A 20669-nucleotide genomic window follows, 5' to 3' on the forward strand; every position below is an offset into this window, starting at 1 on the left:
GAAAAGTGAATAATTGGGTAATTTAGGTTTTGTGGACGTTCATGTCTGCACAGTACCGACACTACTCTAATCTGAGTCACATTTAACAGATACATCAAGGATATAAAATGATGATTTTTATGGGCATAATGGTGCATGGATGAACATATTTTTTTACCTTGGAACCGATGATGGCGTTCGATCTCTCACTCCCAGATTTTTGGCAGAATTCTGAACTCTCGCTCCCTGAAAGAAAACAGACATGCACCAAGTTTCATTGCATCACCAACTAGTGTTGACATCAAATAAAAAAAAAAACTTCACAATAAACTAAAGAATTCTGTTCCCTCCGAAAGTTGAACACGCGTTAGCCCACAGCTTTGAATTATTGAAAAATACCTTTTTTCTCTATTTCTATGCGCTGTATCTCCAGAAATAAATTATTTGTATAAACGGGAGTTTCAACAAAGTTACACACCCTTGTATATTTTACCAGTTCAGCTGCTAATCGGTGCACAAGCTCCTTTCGGCTTTTGCTGTTCAACAAAGCAAAACCCTATCTGTGCTACTATCTGTGGTAGTAGATATAAAACCAGAGATTGTTAGAACATGTTGAGCTTGCAGTGCAGCTTTTAATGGACATCACTTTGCCTAATGCACATCACTAGCACTAGTCTAGTTTCTTTTAAGTGAGAAGCTTTTTCCCTGGTGAGGCTGCTTACTTACAGGCTTGACTGTCAGAACAGCAAGGAAAAGTATATAAATTCCAAGCTTAACAGCATCCTATGAATATTGTATGACAGAAAGTAAATGTCATGCTGTGAATGAGGACACTGAAGATTTGAAATGATTGCTGTGGGCAGTGCAGTTGTTCTTTCTTACAATCAAAGCAAAACAGTACAGGGAAAAGAAAAAAAGGCTTGGTGGGGATAAAAAAAAAAACAAGTCATGAAGAATTTTGAAGATTAATAGGGTTCCTGTGTGTGGTGGTGTTTTGTTTGAGCTTTATTACACTCAGTCAGGAGCATGTCTCCTTTTTTTTTATAAGGTCCCTGTAGTTTCCTGGCTATGTGCAGAGTCTGCAGATATATCCCTACAGAGTTGCAGGAAGCAACTTTCAATTTATAGTAACGAGAAGAACGCCTCCACCTGCAGATACTCCCTCTTTGCATGTGTGCTGCATGAGTATAAGCAGAAAAACACACACTCTCCAAGTCTCCCTTTAGGGAGGTCAGAGTTTTAGTAGAGCGAGAGTATCTGGCCAAAAGTGCATTAGCTGACCTCTCAATTACAACTCTGACTGTCAGCCCGGAGTTACGTCCAGACAACAGGATAGCATCAGCAATTATTCGATTCCTATCACAGTCATCCATTCCCAGACCTCCAGACAGAGATGTCCTCTGCCGTAACTGATGGACACAGCTCCCCATAAAGGTCAGTAAAGAAATGTAATTTTTTTGATTGTAATTTTGATTACACTAAATGTCAGTATTGGATGTTTTCTCCAAAAGAGTTGAGTTGCTTTAGGAGGACATTGCTTGTGTAGGGAGTTAAGGATACTCTTCATTTTGTACATTATGTGTCTGCAAATTACTTTGTGACTTTTCAGTTTCATACACCCAAATCATTAAAAAAAATACCCACACTTTTGCATATTTCTCAGTTTTTAGAATTTGAATATTTAAACTACAGAAACACTGCAATTTTCCATAAGACATGTTAGAAGATATATTTTACTTTGACAGATGGTTTGTTATGGAACCAGAGTGTCCACAATTCATACACAGTAGATGTCAAACGAGATTGGATTTTCCTCATCTGATGTGCTGACAACCTTTTGAGAGTAAGTGTGACTGTTTAGTGAGGAAAAAAGATTATATATAATTATGCACTTAGTTTCATAACTCAGTGTCTCAGCAGCAAAATAGAGGACATAAACACCCCCAGTTCCACCTACACACATGTTCTTGGCTATAGTCACATGTGGGGACCCATCCATCCACACTTGCAGGGTCGCCTGGGGCAGCTACCCATCTCTAGCGGTCAATGGTGAGAGGCAGGGTACATCCTGAACAGGTCGCCACCCCATCACATAGATGCACAGGACAAACAACCATGCATGCACAGACTCGCACCGAAGGACAATTTATAGTATGTTTGTGCATACCTTAACCATCATAAAATGGACAACCATAGCCATTGCCTCTGAGGCAAACTATGGAAACTACTTCATAACGGCACAGAGGACAACATTTTTATAAAGAAAATGCTTCCAAGCTGGTGTCTTGGCAGTTTTTGAACCTTGATTTGCACAAAAACAAACACACAGACTGACTTAAAATAGAATTAGTATCTCTCGGCTAACTATTTTAACTAAAAAGTCTTGAAAATTTTAAACAACAATTTATTTAAAACAGAATGACAGAATGACACAATGACGTGTTGTGCACTCCTAGTTGAAATCCCATTTTCCAGGACCAGAATCTAAATGTCTTAAGTCCTATAAAATCTCAGCTTCTTGACTCCATTTCAAGCAACTACATAACCATCCAGACAAAACTTAAAAAAAAGACTCTGAGCTGCAGGCCAGGATTTGGTCACGGCTGAAGGCTTTATGGAGTGAAAATCTCTATGTGCTTAAAAAGAGAGAGAATTTCCATCTTTGACCTGAAACAGACATGCAAACAAGTCTCCAGGATTGAAGCCTGAGACTTTTTTTAAAAAATAAAACTATTTTAGCTTTGGCTTTACTTTTTTATTTTTTTTTAAACGAAAGCAGTAATAGTGGATACATGTTTTAAAGGAAAAGACAGGGACCGTAACCTGCCAATCTTTTATAGGTATATTCTTTGAGGCAAAACGGATTCTGGCTAAATAAAATTTGGCTTATTTATTCATCAAAAGGCTGGACGAATGTTTTGCAAGTTAATATGGAATTAGTTTAAATAAAGCTGGAAGGTCCTCAGACTTGTAGAAAAATATGTGTTATTTACATTAAACGTCTTAGTGGTTTTTGTTAATTTAAACCTATTAATTTGGGTGATTTGAGCTCGACAGGCAGACATTAATATGACATTTTTAAATACAAACATGGTAAAATGTACATACATGTATTGTACAGAAGATGCATTTCATAGAGATCTCTTTTGTATGAATGACTGGATCGATGCAATGTGTGAACATCCAAGTTACTTTAATAGTGACCCTCAACTTTTTCTGCTTTGCTTGCGTTGGTTTGGTTCATTATTCTCAGATTAGATGTTCTATTCAGTTTCAGTCCTCCTAACATGACTCCTCTAATCACCACTTACTGGGAAAACCTCACACTGAAGCAACATGAATTTTGTGATATTTGTAGAACTCTTGAATCAGCTTTACTTCACAAGCCTCCAAAGGCTGCAGTTATGTATTCTGCATCTGTTTCCTACCAAAGTTCTTTCCTTCCACTCAACTTTCCATAAGCATTACAGTCTTTGCCAAAGTAGCTGAACAGTACCCTATACTCTTTCTGAAGGATGTTAATGACTATCTTACCTGCTTCCTCATGACATCAGTGGCCTGCATGATGCATCGAGGGGGAAGGCCATGGTTTCGAGCCAACAGGATGGCCTGCTCCAGTGTGACACTCAGAGTGCAGCTGTTGGTCAGACAAGAATATAAGGGCAGACTTTATGAATTAATGTCAACGAGTCCAGTTACACAAAATTTCCAGCCAGTATAAAATTTTTTATCCAAAAAGTGATAAAACATGAATGAAAAAGACAGCTGCACATTGAAATGTTGCAATATGTTTGTTTTCTGTTCACAGGGAACAGTCATAATGATTCACTTTCTAAACAGGCTCTCTCAGCAAACAAAGACATTTCACTGACATCGACTCAAACAAAGCCAAAAATCCAATGCCTGCCTAAGTCTGAGCTTGATATGAACACAATATGTTAATTTTCTGTTGAAATTCATTCCAAAAACATCACATTTGCATGAGCACATTTCGGTCCCTTTTCTTGCAAGCCGTCATTACCATTTTGCTCCTCCTGCTTGGCGTTTGCTCATCTCCTCACATGGGTTAGTCACAGCCAGGAAACAAGCAGCTTCAGATCATTTGAGGTTTGGGGTTTTATTAGAACGAACGGAGGTAGGATACTGAAACTAGAGGTTTACTGTGCGCACCTGAAGAGGCTCATCAAGATTGATGCTCATTGCAGCAAAAAGGAGCAGGGTCCAAGGACAAGTCAGTACGTCTCCTTTGGCAGCGATTCCCATAAGCATGTGATGTGTGTGGAAGGAGTGACATGACTCTGTGATTCATTAGCTGGAGCACATTTTGTATTCAGTCATACAGATGAGAAAATATTAAGTAAGTGTGGAACACAATGATGTTTTTTTTCCAGAGTGCATCTGTCTTTGACATGAAATTCACACTAGACGTTGGTGAAAACCATGTTATTCCACAAAAACAAGCAAATCAAAACAAATTAGGGGGTAAATGAAATTGAGACAACTTTAAGATGCATTGCTCAACAATTGCCTAATATTCTTCCTCCAAATTTGAGCTGTGGGTGCCCTCCTGTTTATTTCTTCATATATCTTCAATTGGATTTAAGTCAAGCAATTTATTGAGCAATATATGGGTAAATTTAAACTTTGCTGTAATTTACTGGCATTCTACCAAGGTTTCTTTGGCTTGCCCAAATCTTTTGGAGCAAACGTTTTCTTCAACAGTGGAGTCTTGTGTATAGTGTATGCACACATGCCACTGCAGTTGAGTGAATTACTTATTGTGCTCATGGAAAAATTATGCCTGCTAATTTCAAGTCTTTCTTAAGTGATTCCAGTCAGAGTGATTATTCTTTGTGACTCCTCTGTTGGAAATCATCCAATCATTCAACAGTTTAGAAATGCCTTCATAACCAATTAAATTATGTTTTACAAAAAAAAATTTTTATATATATAACAAAATATAATATTGGTCATTTCCAAACACCACAAGTCAAAGCTCTGTACTTTTACTTATCTTTTTATGCTTCCAGTCAAACAACTTTGCAATGAAAAACTATTTTATAGATAATCAATAATAAGTAAAACAGCTGATAATAAGCTGAATTGCTTTCTAAACATAGCTGGCTATTTGCTTGGGTTATTATATCTTTTGGCATCTCCTTTTCTCTGTAGTTTTAATACTTACCCCCTATGTTCTCCATTTTATTATATATATCATAATTTATGACAAAAAATTATGACTATTTGTACAGGTAACAGGGATTGTTTATTACATCTGAAAATATTTCATCTTACACCAAGTACTTTTTTTCCACAATGTGTGTAGACACAGTTTTCTCTTCTTCACCTTAGCACACACAGACATGCACACACACACACCCTCACAATGCAGCACATGGATAAATCCTTAGAGAGTCAGTGACAAGTGTCAAGGCTGCTCAGCTGACCTTTCTTTGATAACAAGAAGCACTAACGTATTGATCCAGTCTTTTCACTCCAAATTAAAGTGTCCAAAGCTCCTACGCTGCAAGGTTCCCTTTCATTCAATAACAACCACCATGGAGTTATTAAGAAATCTGAGATGTTTGTTTATTATCTCTTACGCTCATGGTCGGATTTAGTGCTAACTGAGAAGGGGGGAAAAAAACAAGCAGATGTGAAACAGGGGAGTAATTGCTGGCAGAAGTCATTACGTGAAGTCAATCAGATCAAGATTTAAAAGGTCCCCTCGGATTTCATTCGCAAAACTTTATGACAGGCCTGACACGCTGCGATAAAAGTAATGAACCCAACAATCATCTAGAGAATGTGCCGAGTTATATCATGGTAAAGAGGTGCGAAAGATGTCCTCTTGCAGTTCAAACCCTAAAATATTTCAAGCTCCCATTTCGAGCTTCAGCAAACTGACAAAGAGGAGGGGGAGACACCCAGAGAGGATCTTTAAATATCTTGTCAGCTGGAGCAGGATGAAGGAAATGCTCAAAATCTGTGTGTGTGTGTGCACACGCGTGCGTGCGTATGTGTGCGAGTGTGAAGCTACACAATTTCCAGGTTCATTAGGGCTGGTGAGATAGTGGGAGATGATTTATATCCATCTGTTTTATGTCGTTCCAACACATCCCATTTACACCCAGAGTGGAGTACAAACTCCCCATTCGGTTAAATACAAAGAAATATATGAGACTGACAAAAAGAAGGAAAAAATAGAGAAAATGCAAAGAACACAAAGGAATAAAAGCACAAGCATAGGGGTAAATCTAACTTTAGTGTGTTTTATTGGAATTTTATATAAAAGAAAAACAAATAGTGGTGCATGATTGTAAAGTGTAAATGAAATGATACAAGACTTTCGATTTCTTTTTACAAATAAATGTCTGAAATAAACAATTCTACTCAGTTCCCTTTTGTCTGATGCATCAAAATAAAATCCAGTACAAATACCCTCTAAATGTGGTATAAAACCAGTGAATCTGTTCAGAACAGAAATGAACAAACAGCATCAAGGAACATCCTTAACACAGGTAAAGGACAAAGTTGTAGAAAAGCTAAGGCAGGGCTAGGGTATAAAACTGAATCCCAAGCATTGGGCAGCACACATACTGTTCAGTCAATGAAAGTCCACCTAAGTTCACTGCACAATTCTGCGGTTTAGGGAATAGAAGAAGAAAGCTTTTGTGAAAAGAAACATAAAAAGTTCTGTTTGCAATTTGTTACAAACCCGTATCAAACCTGTCCATAAAGGTGCTCTTGCAAGGTAAGAATTAGATAGATACATTTTTTGACTGAGTGTTAGATTGGAAAACAAAAAAAGAGCTGGAAAAGCACTGCCACAATGAAACATGATGGTTTCAGCATCACATCATCTAAAGACGCTTTTCTTCTGTAATACAGTAGATCAGAGGTGTCCAACTTCATTCCACAAAGACCTTAGATGTGTTCCTGCTCCATTTCAGCTAACTCATGGCAACATTCTTTGGACACGACTGTTTTAGATCAAAGTGTATTTTTGTCTCAGATTACGCTACAAAGTGTCTGTGACGAGACTTCAAGACTGTGGTTAACAAAATGTTCACCATTCAAACAATCTTAGCAAAACTACCACTACTTGCTTCAGGCAACTAGAGACCTAACCAAACAGATATAACTGTTGGAAAAAGTGGCTGAAAGAAAAAAAAAACTATCAGACAAAGTTCTCAAATTGTTTTAATTTGAGAACTGAATGGGAGAGACGCGTTGCAAATTGGAGACTGTTGACCCCACCCCAACCCATCCCACTTCTGCTGTTATTAAAACTCATCCATCAGCCCAACTAATCCAATCAACGGTGCCTGAGATGACTGTCACATTGGTGAACCTATTTCCACACTACTAATCAACTGCCTTGGTTTTATTGGTTTTCCAGTTGCTGAAAATGTTTGCCGTTTGCTCGCTGATTGCATGTAATTTAAACTCAACGCAGTGGGATTCATTTGTGTATTAGTAGTAATCTGGTTCTATAAAAAGGCCCAGCTTTGATTCTCACTCCAACACTCTTCACTCCGCAGCCTCAGGCAGCGAAGCTGTTTGTACGCAAGAAGCCGGTACACAAATAACCCTAAGTATTACGGGACTTGTCACCTGTTATGTTATGGTGCACTTTGACTGCCTGCCGGGGTGAGTTGTGGGAAGCATGTGTAATTTACACAGAAAACACACAGTGATATATGCAGCTTGTGGGTTAATAAAGTAGCGGGACTCATTGAAACTTTCCAATAGAGCTAAGGCGAGCGGGCGCGTCCCTTTGCAGCACTTAATCATGCCATCACTCAGGCCCACAAAATGCATGGATGCACAGGTGTGTGAGAAAGAGACAAACAGATATGGAAACTGTCACAGGGTGAGGAAAGACGGCATCAGAGAGATTGGTGGGCGGTGCGGAGGGAAGGAGTATGAGACGAAGATGAAAGCAGCAACTAGGGATCAGCAGTGACAAACGATCAGGATATTTCTGTCCTTATGCATTGATGAATGGGGTCCTCGGCTGCAGGTGAACCTTATATAGAATTCAACGGGAAGGGAAGTAATTGACCTGTCTCCTTCCTGTGTAAAGCGCTCTGCCTGCTTAAGTCCTTAATTTGATTTTAGAAACAAAGAGCCCAATTAACAAAAATACCTGATGTTAACTCGTGCAGAGAAGGGCACCAAGTTGAGACATAAACAGGTTTGAAACTGTAATATAAAATGGCAAAAATGAAGGCTGTGCCAATGCACTTTGTACATTTATACCAGCCCGGAATCTGACACAACTTTCTGCATTTTAATTGGTTGTGGGGCAACAGAAGGAGGGGCTCAGCGACAGCGCCACTCTGATAGATATGGAAAGTGCACTCACCGATGAACGCCGCTGTTGCACATAACGACGTGGGTGGCTCCCAGACGCGAGCAGAGCTCCGACGCGACGGTGAGCAGCCCTACTCCAGAAGCCCCGCAGGCTGTGAACTGGCAGGCGGCGGTGCGGCGGCAGCTTATAAAGCTCTCCATCAGACGGTAGAGCTCCTCCAGAGCGTTTAGGGGTCGCATTAACTGGGCAGAAACAGGAGCCCAGAGGATGAGACGTAAGCAAAGAAAAACACAAACCAGGCAGGTTTTAAGGGAAAATTGTCTTAATTATCAAATCATCCCAGGTCAATAAGTACAATGTAATCCTCGGGGTTTGAGTGTATGTTTGTATATACAAATTATATCAATAATGCAAAATTAAGTTATGTATTACCTTATCTATGAGGGCAGCTTTGGGTGCAGTGCTGGGCGGTATGTTGGACTGATCTAGGAAAAACGCCCTGAGTGAGAGAGAGCGAATGCATTTTTAATTACAATTGATAAAATCCCTTATGTGGAGCAGTGAGACACAAAATATGACAGAATACTGAGGTTAAATTTGTTTAAAAATCAAAGTCCAAGCTTTATATATATATATATATATATATATATATATATATTGTTTACTATCTTCAGTCAGTGTTTCTCTGCATCATTAGATCATCAGTATAACAAGCCTCCTCACTGGAAAAAAGTAGGCCAGCTGCTTTTTATGGAGGACCAGCGTCTGACTATCAATCATTAGAGTAACTTGGGCACGGCAAAGCAGAAACACAGACTAAGCATCTCTTGTCCTGGGAGTCGATCCAAGTGCCATCGCTTCACTCATTCATGGAGCACAGAACAAATTGTGCTGTTTCCCTCTTCGTCCACTGGAGGCAGCACTGTACCAGTGGCTGCATACAGATGCTGTGCAGTCTGCCGCAATGAGTCCATCTGAGGTTGATTGCTACTCGTGCAAACTCAGCAGTCTGTATCTGCATCGGATCTCAGCATTCAGACACTGTGCTAAATATAGGTCTATTACACCACATTAAAGCCTTTGTAATAAAATCATCAATCTACTCCATTAGTCCTTGCGGTAAAGGATAAGACGCAGCCTCTGTAACACATTTGTGCAACCACATATATAAAAAGGGAGGGTGGGGGGGATAGAGTTTTAAAGGCGAGACTGGAACAGAAACTGAGAAACAGAAACTGTTTACAAGATTAAATGAAGCAGATCTCATTCATCTGCATTGGTTCTGCTGTAAAGTGGTGATTCAAAGAGAAATTGAGGCATTCAATGTGAAGCTGCCTTTCAAAAGACAGTTCAGGATTCTCTTACAGCGATGATCCACGTGATTTGAAATTATACTTAATTCAGATAAACATAAAATACTTCTTCAAAAAGCTTTTAAAGTTGGAAATATACTTTTAGCCAGCAGTCGACAAAATAAGAATACAGCACAATAAGGAGTCTACAAAATCATTTGTTTGACTAATGAGGCATGATCCCCAGAAGAGAGCTAATTTATCTTAGCATCCCTACATATCTGCTCCGGAGTTGCTGATGATTAATGTTACGCATTCACTTATGAGCAGCTTTCCAGGTATTTAAACCTTAACTGCCAAATTATGCATTAACCTTGTAGCGTGCTGCAGAAACCGACAACTAGCAGAGCTTGGTTTTTGGTTCCGCTAAGAGCACTTGTAATTGGTTCAAGATGGGCTTATCACTCAAAAGACACATTAGAGTGGAGGTTACAAAGTGTCAAGGTGTAGAATATACAGCCACAATATGAACAGACACTTTAAATAGAACTAAGAGGCAAAACAAGGTTTTGATTTGTTGTTGTGTCGTCTAAAAACAGCCACAATCTAAACCAACTTTCTTATCCGTCTTAAACATGTTCTTAAAATGTACTGGCGTTTAGGCTGTTCTGGACTTTTGAAATCTTCAGCCTTCTGCAATTTTTATGCAGATGTAATGGCCTTTTTGTTTTACAGAAATATGATAGGAAATGGGCAGACAGAGAAGGAAAAGATCCCATTTGTTGAGAATCAAACCTTGCACACAGGCAGAGAATACTTGCTTATATTAGACAATGCTTTGTGGCAAACCAATGCATTAAATCCTAAGGGTCCAAATGCTTTATTTTGTTTTTTATTTTATTTTTAGAGTCACGCAGGCTTTGGCACTCTAGGCAAACGCACTTAGTAGGGGGGAGAGCAAAAAAAAAAAGTCTTTTTGGTTTCAGAAGGTTGCTGTTCCTCTGACTTTAACTGTTAAGGAGCAGGAAAGAAGTTGTGAGTTTCACGCTTAACTCTGCAGGAGATGCAGACATCAGCAACACACGTTGAAGAATCTGTCGACACTTTAAGTTATGCACTTCACAAATCTGGCTTTGATTAAAGGAGCATAAAGAAAAACAACATCCATGAAATAAAGCCATATGAAGTCCTATTTGCAGTTTGCCACAAACCATGTAAGGAACACAGCAAACACGGGGAAGCCACTGTGCGACAAAAACACATGAACTGCTTTTGATCTTGCTGTTATGGTCGATGCTGTTATGTGAGCAACTCCTTTTTTCTATTTTTGCTTTTAGTGGAAATCAAGACAGCCATAGGTAAAGTCTGCCTGTAGCTCATCCAGCAATATAACTGCAACATCCCTGACCACACACTTAAGCAGAGCCAAAGGGTTTCCATGAGGCTCTAATGGAGACTTTGGCTGCAAGCCAAAGATGACCTGCTCTGCATGTAGCTGGTTTGTTTTATTGGGGAAATGAGAACTCAATTCACTTTGTTTCTTCTTGCTTTGTGACAATAGGCCACCGGAGGCCCTTCAAAGCACAGGGGCAAACGCAGTCAGCTGCTGTGCAGAAAGAAGAAAAGAGGCAGACGTGTTCAAAGGAGTAGCGCGGGAATGGATGTATTCCCAAGCACACTGTTGACTCAAGAAGTGAAGGGAAAAAAAATTAATGATCCCTAAAAATCCAATGAGGTATAAAAACAGTTTAAAATTTGCATATTTTTGAGTGGTTTCACTTTCACTTGAACGCCGGGAAAGGGCTAAATTATCTATAATTTATTATATTTCTGTAAATGTATGACCCCACAGAGGTGTAAAAAAAAAAAGTCCATGTAAATCACTCACAAGGCCATGATGAATGACACTCACTGTTATTAAATTCCCCCACACAAATCCCCTGGCGTGTGTGGGAAAGCAACCTAGGAGCTAATGAGGGCTTCCAGGAGCCTTAAGACGCCCCACAGTGATGCTGCTGCACTGACACCAGGAGGAGGAAAAGCTGCAAACTCATTAATGCAGGCGTGTGTATAACTATGTGTAGGTCAACTTTAGCTCAGAAAAAAAAAAATAAATCTAGCATATACTGGTTTATCCTACAGCATTGTGAAAGTATATACAATGAGACAGATATGTATCTAATACTTTGCATCATTTGGCAATTCCAAATCTGAGCAAACAAAAATGACATGAAGTTCATCAAGGCTCCAATCACAACGTCTCTTACCATACATATGCTGAAGATACACAACTTTATATTTCTGTCACCACATCTGACCACAGTCCATCCATTACGGTTGAGAAATTAGTTTCTATAATATCACAGGGACAAACTTGGTGCAGATAGGACAGAAATCATTGGTTTTATGGCCTAACAATGCTAAGTTGTAAATAAGCATTGAAGAAGACTCCGTAAGGCAGAAACCACTATGAAGAAACCTAGGTGTTGTCATGAATCTTATCAAATTACTGTCTTACATCTTAAAACAACTGCCAAAGAGAACAGGTTTACTATCAAATCAGTACACACAGGACAACAGATTCATGATTTTAATTTCAGCAAGTTGGATTACTGTGTTGGTGTCCATTAAAACAATCAGGCAGCTGTAGCCCATCCTAAATGATACTCCCAGAATCCTGATCAACACCAGGAGAGAAATCACTGTCATGGCCGCAAAGATTGATTTTCAAACATTGCTTTTGGTTTTTAAGGGACTGAATGGCCTAAATATATGTTGGTATTTCTTGTCAGATAAGAACTATCTGGATCTCTCAGGTATTCGGAAACCTATTTAATTTGTCTTGCCAGGAAGAGGAACTTAACAGCAGGCAGCATCTAGATTTTTACTCCTCAATTTGGAAAAATGTTGTTTAAGTTAGGACTGAAATGCCCTCCACAAAACGGGCTGAAAACATTACTGTTTACTGCAGCTTTCCTGTAAAGGTCAAACATGATTTTATGATGTCTCAGCTCTATTTGCTTCCAGATGTGCATTTAAACATATTTTACATTTAAATCTGAGGCAGAATTGTGTCTCTATTTTTTTTTTTAAATCTATGTCTTGTTTTAAATGACATTTTCTTTATGTCATTTGCTTAATATTCCTGTAAAACGCTTTAGATTACCTTGCTTGTCCGTCTCAGAGGGGTTTTCTAATCAGACGAATCTAGGTCTTTCATTAGAGTGCAAAGTATAACAAAGTACAGAGCTTTAATCATTATAACCAAGCAGCGATAGATTTAAAACGAAGTGATAAATGGAAGCGGCTCAGCCCTCCAGGCTTTATAAACAGAGGTTCAGTGCAGACTAGCTGAAGCAGAACAAAGCCTCACCACCTTCCTGTGAATGTAAGTAAACTGGGACACTCTTTGCCAGCCAAAGACTCCCGCCTTTTCAACAGGGAGGAAAACTGTTTATAACAGCTCCATTTTGTTTTGTCAAAGACAAGACATTTAGTAAGACACATTTTATCAGTTCCAGTAAATATTAAATAAACCATCTGGTGTGTGTTTGTTCAAACACATAATTTTTTTTTTTTTACAGTGTTTTAAAAGAGAACAAAACTAAGGTTCCAGTTGAAGTTCAACAAACCTGATTTTTTATTTTTTATTTTTTTATTCCTGGGAATAACTCTTATAAAATGTTTAAAATTTAACAGCAGACATCAGTTTTTTACTGCAGTGTTGCTCCAGGGAAGAGAAAAAAAAACGGCACTAGTTTTGCTCATTTGTAGTAATGGTTCAGGATGAACGCAGCTATACGGCAGAACTACAAATTTTAAGTTCGGCTCCGCAACATTTTAAGAAGACTTTTGAGTTGGGTGCCCAGGTCCGTTGGTTTATTTATTTATTTTTTTTACAAAGTAGTGTCTGAATGGGTATGTTGTAAAGACTTAGATGGAAATAGAAATATTATGTTTACTCAGCTGCTACTACTAGTCGTGCATTTTTAAAAGGACTGAGCCAAAAGTCCTCTACGGCAATGTGTTCATCACTTATCTGAAAGACCTGATGGCAGTCAACGCCGAACAAGGATGGCACAAACAGTTATTAGGTTTAGAGAAAAATTATATTTCCACATAGAGCCAGGCTGATTCACAGGCGATTCCCTTAAGAAATAAGTTCAAGATAAAAAAAAACATGTGAAATAAACCTCCAAAAAAACTGAAGGAATTTGAAAGAGGGAAATGTACCCTTGCATTTCACTAACAGGAATATCAACAGAAACAAGTCTAACCTGCAATTAGAATCCAAGTACTTAATTGTAAAATACAACACAGCAGTGCATGCGAAGACTGAACACAAATGACTTGCGGGCTGTGTTGTGCTGTGGGAAAGAGAACGCAGCATAAAATTAAACAGCCTGTAGTAATAATAATATATATTACCACCTGGACAGAGCTCCAAGTTTATTGCTCATCTTTCAGCCACCATCCCATCATTACACACATTTATCAGGCTGTGTTGTATTTTATTATTCAATATATTTCAGGGTTTTATTTTTCTATTTAATACATATTGGGGGGAAGGAAAGGGGCTTCAAACTAGCCAAGACATCCACTGAAACATATTTTATCCCGATAATCAACAGTGTATTGAGTTGTGGCTGCAGGGCCGGCTTTAGGTTTTCTGTAGAGCGGCACTATGTGTCAGGCAACACTTGCTTGTTTACAGCCATTATTACACTGCATTTTCAGTTCACCGATACACAATACGCAGTGATCTTCATCTTCTTTCCTGTCCTAAAATCGATAACAAGGGAGCATGTTAGGTGAAAACCAAATGCCCTCCTGAAAAGTCCCGTCAATAAAAGAAAAATGTGATGAAATAACAAGCCTGCAGATATCCACCTCCTCCCTCTCTGACTAAAGCATTCAAAGACAGTCCAGTTTTTTCCATTTTGCCTGCAAACCCTCCATGATCCCCATCTTTCAACTGAGATATCCTCAATTATTCCAAAAGACAGAACATGCATACAGCTATGCTTTAGTGTTTTAGATTTCCCATGCCACTCTGAAGGGACGTTGAGAAAAATGCTGTACTCCAGATGACAACAGATTCCGGTCCAAGTAGATTTTAGAAAAATGCTGCTTTATATTAGTAGCTCCGTCTTATTTACTCCGCTTAAATAAAACTTTCAACTCTGCTTCTAAATAACTGTCCTTCAAGGGTCTGAAATGCACATGTGAATCTGAGGCATGACGGCATTTGGTACGGCAGCATGAAAACCTTAAACATTGCCCTGCAGTTCATTCAGTTCAGCGATGCATCTGTCTGTCAGACGCCTTCTGGCGCTGACCCAGAGTGTCGGTTTAGCCCAACACTGCAGTGGCTCGGCTCAAACGATAACGAGGTGCCTGAGGTCGGAGAGTGAAGTGAGATCACGGCCTGGTCTGCGGTCAGCTGTAAGACGAATGGGGGCTGGCAAAAAAAAAACAAAAAAACTACTGGTGATGTTACATACAGAGAAACCACTAATTGCTGGAAACCAAGGGAGCATATTGATTCTACCACATTTAAACAAATATACTTTCGGGGTGGGAGCACAACATCTTGCCTGTTGGTTTTCCATGAATTCCTTGTGGCATCACTTATGTCACCAGAACAACAGATGCAAAACTAAAAATATAGTTTAGACATTAGCAAGTGCAACTCTGCATGTGAAATGTAATTTTAAAAAACCTGAATACTGGAAATAACCCACAAAAATATAATTGTCTAGGAAAGGTATTCACTCAACTTAAACTTTTTCACCAAATTTAATATTTTATGTTTCATGATAGTCCAACACTACACAATTTGCATAACTGTGAAGTGTAACAATATACAAAGCTTTCCTGTTTTTTAAACATACTGCCAGAGTTAAAGTGAAATAGTCTACAAATCATGAAATGAATTCAGTCTCTGAAGCTGCAATTGCAGCAAAGAGTTTTACAAAAATTGTATTTATATGCTCCTCCTCAAACTTTATAAATATACGGTCATGTTCAATAAATTAGGATATGAATTCCCATGAGACTGTTTGTCCGATTAAAACTAAAAGTAGTAACTTTTAAGAAGACATCAAACATACTTTTCCTTAAGCCCACAGTTTTGTGTTGAATAAATGTTGAGAAGTTCTGTTTCATCATAATTAACAAGCCCTGAAAACATTAGTCTGTGTGTAATTAGTCTATGTAATGTCTTTGACTAAGTGTACTGAGTTACTGAAATAAATAAACTTTTTGATGCTATTCCAATTTACTAAATGGGCCTTTGGACTCTTTTGGTCTACAACCACACCAGGAAACCCTTACACATTTCTTTGCTTAGAAAAAGGAGGGTGTGCTTATAGAACGGATGAAGATTTTAAATGAAAATGCATTAAAAACCACGTGTAAACAGTTCATGATTTGTAGACTAAATCTGATAGATTTAGAACTACCTGACATAATTTTGACAAATGATATATTAATCCAAGAAATGTGTTTGTGTTTTGATCAATGTTTTACTGTTTTGTAAATGAGTTAGAAATGTATCCTCTCACAGTCTCTATTACGTACCAACTCTGTCACAGAGGAGCTGCTGCTGAATGAGTGAGAAGTTCAGTTTGGAAATTTGATTCATGTTGAACAAATGGCCAATTTACTTAAAAAAAAATAAAATAAAAAAAACGTCATTTGTCTCTGGTGACACCAAGAAAACAGTGCACAGCGTGTCCTTCACTTTCAGTATCTAATAACCTTTTAGATAAAAAGTATGTTTCCAGCCTACATTACAAATAATATCTTGCTATATTTAACACTTTCCTCCCAAGTTTTGGATCTCAAGCAAAAGTACAAATTATATCCTCACACATTTTGACATCTTATTACTTGCAATATCACAAGCAAAAAACAAAAAAAAGCTTGCTGAATCAATTGGCACTAACTTTATTTTTGCATGGTCCTTTTCGTGGACTTTATGATTTTTAACTCTAACGTTGGAGCACTTTTAGACCAGATAGTTTCTATTTGTCTAAACCAAGTGATGACTTGATGTTTCATTAGGATTTAGCGTTAGCGCTGAAATCAAGTCTTTTGCTCAGTGCGTAAAATCCTCCTACTGTAAAACATTTGCAACGAGTGTAATCTGAAAGAGTTTGGAGAGCCCAGAGTAAACGAACAACTCAAACTGTGAGCTTCGGCAGATTCAGCTGAAACTAACTATACTGTGTCACACAGCTTGACTGCCTCCTTACCTAGCAGCCTTTAGGCTCACCCACAACACTTGCCTGTGTCTTCTTAGACACATTCACTGTGTGTTACTGCTGGGGCCTTGGCTGTCAACTCAATAAAAAATTTTTTGTCAGTGCAGGTGAAATTATACAGAAAGCAGCAGTACAAGAAGTAGAGCAATATATATATATATATTGCTCTATAAAGCTTAACACGAGCTGAGAAAACGGTTGCTTCCAGAACAGGTCAACTTTAAGCTTGACTGGCCATGAGCGGTGACCAGTCAATAAGAAACTCAAAAATCCAACTGTATAAATTGTGAATGCACCATACTAAGCGTTACCAAGCTGTACTAACTGCAATAATCTTCAGTGTGAAAGTTGATACCACAGAAAGGAGGCTCAATTTTAGCAATGAAGTTGGAGGAAACACTAAAGGTACAACGAGCAATTTCACAAGAAAAATCACTTTCAGGGTGTGTTGGTTGTTCCTTCAAGTCGCTCCCACAGAGATCTTGGCTTTGACCATTTCATATTTTTGTAATTTTGGGGTATACAAGTGAGCCTCCTGTCACAGAACACAGATTCATACCAGCTTTAGGGACGATTTTTGTCAAGAAAATGCAAACATTCTCTGACAAAATGAGTCCACTAGAACCAAGAAAAGACAAGAATTGTTTAAAAAGACAAAACTGCTGTTAAAAACAATCAATAAAATATTCAGTCTCCTCGCTTTATTTGCTTTCCAAAACTGTGCTCTGGGAAATGCGGCTCTCACTTCTAACCATTACAAATAAATTAAAAAACTCTATGAATAAATCAATCCTTGAAAATTAATATTTAGCTATGCTGAGATGGCACTGATGAAGCACGCAACTGCCAGGACTATAAATCTTTTAAAGCCCCCAAAACCGACTGCGCCGAATATGACAAAGCTCAATTATAAGGGAGACTGTGCTTATAATTTTAATTATCCACACAAGCTGCAGCAAATGTTAAACCCAAGACCAGCGGTCATCCTCTTAGGTGCTCATTAAGGGAAATAGGCTTAAGAGGGAAGTCACATTTAATACAAGTTAGATAGCTCTCTAACATTTGTCTCTCTGCCTCGGAGTGCAATTTCCCCCCCTCACACAGCCCAGGAAGTTAAACAAATTAAAGTTCTTCTTCACATGTCTTTCTACTTCATCACATTTTCCACACCTGGCCAATCACGGGGAGTCTCGAGTGTGTCGAAAAGCAATGGGGTGTAAAGTGACTGAGTGCAGCAGCTGCACAGAGGCACTGCAGCAAACCCGGCGGCGTGCTGTGCGTTCTCATCCAGCCACTGCCGCCCCTGCTGTGTGTGTGCTTACGGCCAATCGCAACATTCCCAACCGTGCTCCCCCTCAGCCAATCACCTTCAAGTTCTGCTGCTGAGCACTGACACTCAAACTCATCGGAAAGGAAGGACATCTTGATTTATATCATATCTAAGAAACTCTGCTGCACTACGCAACATGAAGCGCTGCTAATGTGTGTGTGTGTGTGTGTGCTATACTGTACCCGAGTCTTTTGTTGTACTGCTTGACCTTCTCCAACGAGGAAGCGTTAATTTGGGCCTGATATTCCTCCACCGACACGTTGTCTCTGTAGTAATAACCCTCCATGCTCTCCAGAGCTAAACATGAGGAGACGCACAAGGAGGTTTTCAGTTTTCATGATTTTCTGCAAAGAAGCCTTTTGTCGTTTTTTCCTAAAACTGACTCCTTTTACCCTGCGTAAAGAGTACTGGGTAGATTTTGACACCTCCTCCGTTTTTTAGCCTGTACGGCAAATGTGCGAAGTAGTAACTCTCCAGGTAGAAGCAGACCCTCAGGGCCTGGCGAGTGCCCTCCACCTGGTGGGAGATGGGCATATCTGCCGGAAGACAAAAAGCAGAGACATGGCACAGGTTAACAGAGGTAGCTGATGAATAAATGTATCTTTTATTGTAGTAGCATCATCTCAAATCAAAATTATTGTTCGAAATGCAACCAAAATATCATAGTTATGAGATCATGCTGCTGTGATTGAGGATTAAGTTACAGTTTCTTCTTAAAAGGAAGCCGCAATAAATGAGGAGAGCCCTGTAACTTGAGGTCAAACCCAAAAGACTGCATACTTGCTACCAATGGTTCTCCTTCAAATTGTTGGAAGTGGAAAGTGACCTTCTCCAGATCAATCAGGGCCACCTGAGTGTCCTCCAGCATGGCCTGCTCATCAGTCTGAGGAGGAAGAAACGGTGAACATGAGTTTATTCTTTTTACGGTAGTCTCTCATCAAACCTCACCAGCTGATCTGCGCAACAGGACTTTCCTCAAAAACATCTTTCATCAAATCGCATGGTAAGACATTTAATATAGGCTCATATATAAATGCAGGCAATGTAATTAAGTGAAAGCTGGAAAAAGAAACTACTTAAGAGAAGTATCTTTGTGACACAGACAGAACATCAGTGGCACACCCTGTCCATTGAGCATTTTATTCATTGAATTCAACATATCAGTCCTGACACTGTAAGGCGAAAAGACCCACCAGACCCACAACACATAAGTCAATGATTACTGAATACACACAGCAGACATTTGTTCTGATAAAACATTGTTTCAATTATTTTAGTTTAATTTATTACAAAATATTAAACTTTTAAACACTACACTATTACACAAAAGAAGGTGATTCCCAAAACAACCTTCACTGGCGTCTTGGTAAACTGCAGCTTATCTCCTGAGGACTGATGCATCTCTCAGGTTCTGTGCTCTTTTTATGATGTTTTGATAAGTTTTCTCAGCCATAGGTAATCTTCAAGACGTCTCTTTTTTTAACCTCCAGTTGTCTATGTTTTACTATTTTTAACCACAATATGGCTTTGTGATCAAATAAGCACTGGACTATGTAAGCTTTTGAAAATTTCAAGAATGTCTTCATTGAAGGCAGCTATAAAGAATTTGGTATAGCTTAATGGAGGAACTATAGCTGTTTACACACGTCTGTCTGTCTCCATCTTTGCTTTAGCTTGTTTGAATTTGTTTACATGACCCAACGAGTGGGAGGATGTGTTTCCTCCTCAGCGTCTCCTCATCAGGCAAAAGGAAGCACACATCTTCTTACGGCTACAGCAGCAGGCGCTTATATATTTCTGATTATAAGTCTCTGTTAGCCTTCCCTTCTCCCTTCTGTTGTTCTTCCTGTCCCTATCGACCCCGTCCAGAGAGCTGAATTGGCCAGCAGTGGAGGAGGATTAGGGGTCGTTATCTACAGGCACATTTCTCATATGAAGACAGAAGCGTAACCACCGACCTGCCAAGTCATGCTTTGTTTTGGTGTACATGCTTGGTTTAAACTGGATGTCACCGTCTTTGATCACTTCATATCAATGTATATCAGACAATTTCTTTTAACTTTCGAGAATTTCAAATCTACATCCACTCAAAGTGACAGGCGAGGACAGTGACGTCTTGCCCTTTTAGATTTCCCCCTGTCAACACCACAAGCACACTAGGCTGAACTAAATCCTCAACATTCAATAAAGTTCTACAGAGTCCAGATAACGGCCTTATTGTTTGATTCAAGGCTGCTTGAGGAAAGATGTGCCACTGACGCTGAACCTCTCAACATGACCAAAGTCTAAGAAATCCTTCGGAAAGCAGTAAGGCTTACTAAGATTGACAGCAGGAACTGATGTGGATGCATCGTAAAATACCTTCAATTCCCTTTTCTCGTGCTCGTGGTTGTGTCTGTATCTTGGGGTGTTATGACTAATGAGGAAGACTGTTTAAAATTTCAAACATAAAATGAAATTCCAGTCTTATTTGGTCGATC

At 39.1% G+C, this 20669-nt stretch overlaps 1 protein-coding gene across 2 annotated transcripts in view; it reads right to left on the reverse strand.

Moving 5' to 3' along the window:
- prex2 (phosphatidylinositol-3,4,5-trisphosphate-dependent Rac exchange factor 2) overlaps positions 1–20669 on the reverse strand; it is a 97142-nt gene that overhangs the window by 2573 nt on the left and 73900 nt on the right. For both annotated transcript variants that reach the window (XM_008396340.3, XM_008396341.3), the window contains 7 exons: positions 18970–19072; positions 18582–18725; positions 18372–18486; positions 8732–8798; positions 8351–8541; positions 3514–3616; positions 158–225 (listed from right to left, as the gene is read on the reverse strand). In XM_008396340.3, the coding sequence (XP_008394562.1) occupies positions 158–225; positions 3514–3616; positions 8351–8541; positions 8732–8798; positions 18372–18486; positions 18582–18725; positions 18970–19072 (791 nt within the window). The remainder of the gene's footprint in view (positions 1–157; positions 226–3513; positions 3617–8350; positions 8542–8731; positions 8799–18371; positions 18487–18581; positions 18726–18969; positions 19073–20669) is intronic.

Source organism: Poecilia reticulata, chromosome 20, assembly GCF_904066995.2.
Source record: "Poecilia reticulata chromosome 20, P_reticulata-male-v2, whole genome shotgun sequence".
Classification (NCBI taxonomy): Eukaryota; Metazoa; Chordata; class Actinopteri; order Cyprinodontiformes; family Poeciliidae; genus Poecilia; species Poecilia reticulata.